This window comes from Melopsittacus undulatus, chromosome 1 (genome assembly GCF_012275295.1).
Source record: "Melopsittacus undulatus isolate bMelUnd1 chromosome 1, bMelUnd1.mat.Z, whole genome shotgun sequence".
In the NCBI taxonomy this organism is placed as follows: Eukaryota; Metazoa; Chordata; class Aves; order Psittaciformes; family Psittaculidae; genus Melopsittacus; species Melopsittacus undulatus.
This window is the reverse complement of record NC_047527.1, coordinates 92,887,576-92,894,307: the sequence shown is the minus strand read 5'-3', so window position 1 is coordinate 92,894,307 and position 6,732 is coordinate 92,887,576. Positions and strand designations below refer to the sequence as shown.

Genomic DNA, 6,732 nt, shown 5'->3' with positions numbered 1-6,732 from the left:
CTTTGGAAAATTATGATCTTTTTTTAAACACAATGTAAGAATTCCCAAACTGCAGTAAAAAATCCTATTCATAGCATTCTTGCTGTCATTGAATTAGCTGGAGACACGGGACGAGAAGTCCATGACTCAAGAACATGCATTTTGTTCATTAAACTACTATTATTTATAACATCTGAGCTGGGGAAAACATTGCAGGGTCCCACTCCCCACCCCTCAAGTCAGAGATCAACCAGTGAAATGCCCATCTTCAATGCATTTGCAGTGACAGGAGGTTTATGTTTGCGGATGTGTTTAGCTACTTTTTGATTTGATCTTTACGCAATTATTTTGATTAAGAGAATGTTCATCTTGTTGACACTATCCCTGTAGTCAATAGCTAATGACCCCTGTAGTTAATTTCCTTATAAATATTTAACTTAATAGAAGTTCTCCCTTGGGCTGCAGTACTTTTGACACTTGTATAATCTGAAACAAATCCTCTTTTTTAGTCAAACAGACCATGCTACACACACAGTTGGCTAGCTATTTACAAAGCACCCAATTAAATCCTGCTTAATTCTCCCAGTCTGAAAATCTCATTTCACTAGTGTGCAGGCTACTGATCACACAGATGAACATCTTTCACCAAGCCTGGACATGAGCTTGCAGTTTGCAAGACTTGACTGTACAAAAGCCCATTGTAAAATTAACTCACCCATCAAATGGTTATGTACAAAATATAAGTGGAGAGTGTGCAAATTCAGGGGATTGAAGAAATAAGCTGAAGAATCACAGTTAAAGACAGGTAAATCTAGTTTAATGTTCACATGTAGTTACACATCACAGAGATTAAACAGGATTTTAACTGTAACATAGCTGCAGTGAAATGTAAGTCATTTTGTACTAGAAAAATAATCTTGACGCAGTTATCAGATTTTTGGTCTACTTCAGTTCATTTTAAGGTAAATTTACATCACTGATCATAACAACTTTGCCCATGTGCTTTTCTGCAGTTCGGTATTAATACTCTTTGGACGAAGGAAACAGCAACTGGTTTTGTTAATGGTTTGCCCTTTGGTTGCAAGCAGAGAACTGTTTTCACTTTTTAAGCAGTTAGTAGGCTGTAGGAACACAAGGTTGCAATAAAACCTTTTGGTGCTGAATGAAGTTCCAGAACAAATTTCTTGATCTGATGCAACAGCAGATTTTTTAAAATAAAAGCTGATTAAAGATCTAAAGCATCGCCCCCATAATGCAAAAACTAGATAGAATTTTTCTATTCTCAGTAAAAACACTACGTCTTACTGCTACTCCTATAGAATGCACTAAAAACCTCTGTGCCTAAATGACAAAAGTGTAGTCTCAAAATGTATAATACACTTACAAACATTTCAAGTCTAAATTGAGGAAAACACGTTTGTATGGACTCCAAACAAGTTTATTTGCAATTAGACATCTCATGCAATCATGCAGGACCACTAGCTATAGCTGCTAACTTCCGAGTCTAAAGGACATCTGGGGACAAACAAAAAAAGAAGCCCTAAACATTCAAGATATTTCCATATTAGCAGCTCCATACTTGAGCTGTGGTTTTCTAAAGAGATATTCCCACAGATTTAAAAAAAACATACACACCTTTATAATATTTACAAAAAATATTTAATTAAAAATATTTTATAATTACAGTAGTCTATTAAAGCATATACTTTTCTCACACTTATAGAACATCTCTATATATACACAGTATGAAATGTCACTCATTTATCTATACAATATGTAACATTCCTTCAGGGAGAAGAAAGTTCCCTGGGCCCCAAATAAAATCCATCTATTTTAAACAATAGATGTCAAATATCATCTACAAATGCTCTGGTAGATTAGTAAAGCTTCAAGATTCAGCTGCTCGGTCCCTTACGAGTTACAACGCTTCTAAAGTCTGGTTTAGGTTCGGGTCCTCTTATCCCGGGGCAGAGTCGCAACTTTTCCAGCTCGAGGCCGACAACCGCGGTCGCACGGCTCACTTCTGGTCGGGAAACGAAGAGAAGAGACGGGCTGTGTGTCGGGGCGGGTGATGGGAACCGAGGCGTGTGGGAGGGGGGGGATGCTACGGCGTGCAAAGGGGTGAAAAGGCTCTGCCGGGGCGAAGCATGGGAATTGCTCGGGGGGTTGGATGGCTCCTTCCTCCGGTGCGGCGGGGCCGGGCCTGGGCTCTCCCCCCTCCCGCCCCCCGCGGTGCCTCTGCGCGACGGCGCCGCCGCACACCTGTGGGAGAGGAATGAATAGAGGGGGTGTGTGAACCGCTCCGCTCCAGACCGACTGGCGCCACCAACAACACACAAGACATGCTTGATCAACAACCCAAAACAAACCAGGTCAAACAACAACCGCAGCTCCCAGGCTGGGCCAAGGCGGAGGGATGCGCAGCTGCGCGCCGCGGCCAGAAGCGCTTCGGGGGAGATTCGAGTGGGGGGGGAAGGGGGTGTGTTTGGAAAGAAAAAAAATAAACCCACAAAAAAACCAACGAAACAAAACCCGGTAATTAAAGGAAATAAAATAACCACCCCGTTAATTAAAAGCCCAAAGCCTCCTGCAAGTATTTCTCGCCGGGTTCATGTGTCCCCCCCCCCAACACCTTCGGCAGGCTTCCTATCGGGAAGCGATGCGCGCTGCCTGGCCCCCCCGCTCGCCACCGCGGCCCCGCGCCCACCCGGCACTCACCTGGGGAGCGGCGGTCAGCGGCAGAGGATGCTGTCCCCCGGCTTGTTAACAGAGCCAGCCTGCGCATCAAGGAGACACGGCACGTTAGAACGGGTAAGGGGAAGAAAAGCACGGAGATTGCCCCCCACACAGTCTCCAGATCCCCCTTCCCCGCCCAGGGCACTGCCACATTGCCGGCGGGGAGCGCCTCCGGGAGCTCCCGGCTGCAGGAGGTGCCCAGGCGGGCACCAGCTTGGGAGCGCAGAGCTAAAGGGCCGCGAGGGAAGCACCGGGACATGGGGGTGCCGCGGTAAGCCACTCCCGGCGCCTCCGGGCTGCCACAGGGGTCCCGCGGACTGAGGACGCTCCCCAGTGTCCTCCCCATGCCTCAAAGCACGCTGCACCGATGGCGTTGAATGTGCATGGCCCCCAAACGCGCTCACACTGGCTCCGCTCCGCGGAGGGCTGGGAAGCACAAGGAGCAGCGCGTCTGCTCCCGTGTGTGCAAACACTCTGATTACAGCGGCTCCCTCGAGAGGCTGTAATTACACGGTAAACACCGTGCGGGCGCCTGCCTGCACCGAGGGGATGCAGGCACCCGCCGCGCACCGCCAAGGCGATCCTGCGCCCGCCCGCCCTGTATCTCTGGGGTCTGAGACCGCTTGGCAGAACCACGAGGCCGGCAGCGACGAGGCATCACCGGGAGCTCCCACGGCGGCCGACGCTGGCCGTCGGGCCATTGCGCTGCCCTCCTCCCGCTCCGCATCCCGAACCGCGGACTGGCGTGGCACGCACCTCTTACCGGGTCAGTGTTGAGGGCTGTCAGCGGGGTCCTTGGGGTGCCCACGGGACAGCTACCCGGGTGCAGGGCGGGTGGCTGCTGCTGCTGCCGAAGCAGCGCCGGGTGCGTCTCCAGAGCCAGCTGCAGGTCGAGGATGTAGTCGATGACGTGCTGCAGGATCTCCACTTTGCTGACCCTCTTGTTGGGCGGGATGGTGGGCACCAGCTTCCTCAACCGGCTGTAACAGTCATTCATATCGCACTGCAGGCACAGCGCCGCAGGCTCCTCACCCGACGGCGGGCTCCCCTTGCAGCCGCTGTGTTCGGCCAGGCACCGCAGGGCTGGGTGGCCCCCGCCACCACCAGCCACGCCGGGTTGCGCCTTGCGGCTGGGGTGCCGGACGGGACTCACAGCTTTCATGATGCCGCAGGGAGGGAGGAAGACCTCCCTCTCCACCACCGCTGCCGTCTCCTGCGACCTCAAGCAGCCGCGCACGTACCGCCCGCAAAGCGACGGGAGCGGATTACAGACGCAGCCTTTCTGGCGCTACCGGCGGCCCTTCCCGAGGATGCTACGAGCAGCGCTCGCAGGGCCGCTCGTCAATAGCTGCGCTGCTAAGAAAAGCGCTCTCTCCGCGGCCGCTCAACTACCACGGCACAACCGCCTCTACCACCGCCGCTGCCCGCGCCGCCCCATATATACCGCGGGGTGCGGGCGGGGCGCGGCGGGCGGTGCCGCGGCGGGGCGAGGAGATCGCGGCGCGGGGAAGGGGGGGAGCGCCGTGGTGCCTCGCCGCAGCCAATCAGGGCGCCGCATCTCCTCCTGGATCGCGGCGCCTGCCAATGGCGGAGGGGCCGGGGGGGCCGTGGCGCTGCTGGAGGGGGCGGGCGGCTGGCGCTGACCCCCGCGGGGAGGAGGCGGTGGCGGAGGAGGAATAGGGAGGCAGTCCGGCGGAGGAAGGACTGAGGGAATGCGGCCGGGATCTGCCGCCCAGCGGCTCTTGGTGCCGCCCCAGCGCGCCGGTGAGCAGCTCCGCCACCGGCGCCGCTCCCCGCCGCCCAGCCGGGAGGATGGCGTCTGCCTCCCCCCGCAGGAGAGGGGATACCTCCTCGAGTCGTGGAACGCGGTTTTGTCTTCGGTGTCTGGAGACCCAGCCCGGCTTTCCACGTATTTTGAGGGACTTCGGGATGCTGGTTTAAACGCAGGGAAAATCCCAAGCAAAACTTGAAGGGGGAGAGGAGAGGGGAAGAGGGAAGGAGAAGGGTTTAGGGACTTCAAGCAAAGCAATGTCTGGGAACATTAAATTAGAGCACATAACTATTAAAAATGCATGGAGATGGAGTATTTAAAATTCCTCCATGACATATAATATTAATCCGTTTTATGTAAAATTCATACCTGTAACTTAATTTGGTCCATTAATGCAGCAGATCACGTATTAGTTGATGTACCATGTTTTAAATATGATGCTGGAAATGTCCAAAGTTCTGTACTTTGAGGCAGAGCATTAAAATTAACAGACACTTCTGAGTCCTGCTTAAGTCATCTTGCAGTAGACTGTAACCTTTTAATTTAATAATGCAGTGTTCAAACTTTCTGTTAATTCCTGCTAAGGATTAAGATCCACTGCATATTTGAATGGGACACCGGTGTAAGAAACTCAGCACCCGATCCTACAGATGGCTGCAGATCTTCGAGCTCTCTGCGAGTGAAGCAGGGCTGATTGCTTGGGAAAGGACTGCAGATAGGAGTAAAGGCTGCAGGATGTGCCCCTAAGCTTGTAAGTGAAACCCAGCAGAAGGGCAGAAATCCATAATGGTGATTAATGATTCCATGTCCCCACAATGCTTAGTCACCATGGGTGATATATAAAGGATACAGTGGGAAGCTGTCAAACCCAGAACTTGAATGAGCACTGAGACTGGATCATCTGAAGTGTATAACGAAGCGTACTTTCATTCTCTCTCACCCTTTAAAAACATATGTTTTGAGGCTCTGCTTACAAATACTTGTACTCGTTTTCCTTATTTTGTCCCACATTACCAGTGCCATCCACAGCAGCTGGTATCCCCCCAACACAAAATCCAAGTACATGGTGTCAATCTTTGAGGTGTAAATCTAGACTGAGGTCTACATTTATGTGTTACATTATGTTGATGTGTTGAAAAGACGTATTTCCATTAGCTATGGGCGGGATGATCCCAATTCTGCCGCAGTCATTGCTCTTATTCTGTGAAACTCTTCTCCCCTGCAGTCTCTGAGTCTCAAGAGGTGGAAATATATAGCGGCCTTAATGCATACATTATGCTTACACTTTGCCTGCTTCCCAGAGTCCTGGTAATATGGACAGAATTGATGTGCAGTCTCAGAACAAAAAAAAAGATTTCTAAATTATAGTGAGCAGGCAGGCTGAAGTCTTGCTGGTCCCATTTAATTAAAATCTGCATGAAATTAGATACGCTGCAATACTGGGTTGTTCTGTTTGTACTGAATTGTACTGAATCGTACTGAAACCCTCCTGGGAGCTTGTCTGCTCTCACTGGAAATCTCTGGGAAGCCCCAGTATGTAACTGGTTCCCCTTTAACTCTCCCAGAGCTAATTTGGACAAATTATTTCTGTACGCACACAAATCTCTCCATCTCTCTCTCTCTCCCCCCTTCCCTCTTGCTCACACACACACTGTACCAGCACTATATAGCAAATCCACTGAGACCACATTAACTCTTGAAGATGACTCAGTATTTCTGGAAACCCGTGAAGAACCATGATGTGCTGCTGACCTCTTTTTCCACTGGGCTACTTCCACTAAAGAGGATATGAAAGGAAATCTGAGGGTCTGTAAGCATTGTCAAAGCTGCAAGAAGCCTCTGTTCACGTAGCTAACATATCACAGTAGAGGTATTTGGGAGTGGAAAAAACAGCCCTCCCCTCCAACTATTGCATAAATATTCAGGGGATTTCCTCTAGTAACTCCCTTTGATACTCATGAAGTTGATACATGCTAGTCCGACATGCTCGGCTGAACAATAGGCACCAATTCCCTGTTAGCAACCGGTCTCATTTTGCTCTCCTTGAAGTCAATGGGAGTTTTGTCATTGACTGAAGTGGGAGCAGGTTGGGTCGGCTGCTTTTTCAAAATTTAGATTGGATGTGCACCAGATGCTAAGTAAATTGCTGTAGAAATAGGTTAGAAATCCCAGAATGTTGGCAATGGAGGTAGGTGTTAGGGAAACTCTTCATCCCTGAAGATGTACATGAGAGAGAAGGACAAAGC

The 6,732-nt window shown here is 50.5% G+C and overlaps 1 protein-coding gene across 4 annotated transcripts; it reads right to left on the bottom strand.

Moving 5' to 3' along the window:
• Window positions 1-774: 774 nt before the first annotated feature.
• On the bottom strand, window positions 775-4,116 carry ID4 (inhibitor of DNA binding 4). Of its 4 annotated transcripts, none has more exons than XM_005149872.3 (3): window positions 3,472-4,116; window positions 2,698-2,756; window positions 775-2,241 (listed from the first exon to the last, which is right to left on the bottom strand). In XM_005149872.3, exons 1-2 carry the CDS (start codon window positions 3,875-3,877, stop codon window positions 2,743-2,745), a joined length of 420 nt encoding a protein of 139 aa, XP_005149929.2. In that variant the 5' UTR covers window positions 3,878-4,116; the 3' UTR covers window positions 775-2,241; window positions 2,698-2,742. The 4 variants fall into 4 exon arrangements, with proteins under 4 accessions (XP_005149929.2, XP_030905573.2, XP_005149928.2 ...); XM_031049713.2 differs by having other exon boundaries at window positions 775-2,002; XM_005149871.3 differs by having other exon boundaries at window positions 3,479-4,116.
• Window positions 4,117-6,732: the final 2,616 nt, after the last annotated feature.

What these genes read in the sequence shown, in the direction of transcription:
- ID4 (XM_005149871.3), bottom strand. Translation starts at nt 3,877, where the DNA reads ATGAAAGCTGTGAGTCCCGTCCGGCACCCCAGCCGCAAGGCGCAACCC. An exon ending in CAGCCCTCAACACTGACCCG is followed by an intron (nt 2,757 to 3,478) that starts GTAAGAGGTGCG and finishes CTTGATGCGCAG; the next exon opens with GCTGGCTCTGTTAACAAGCC.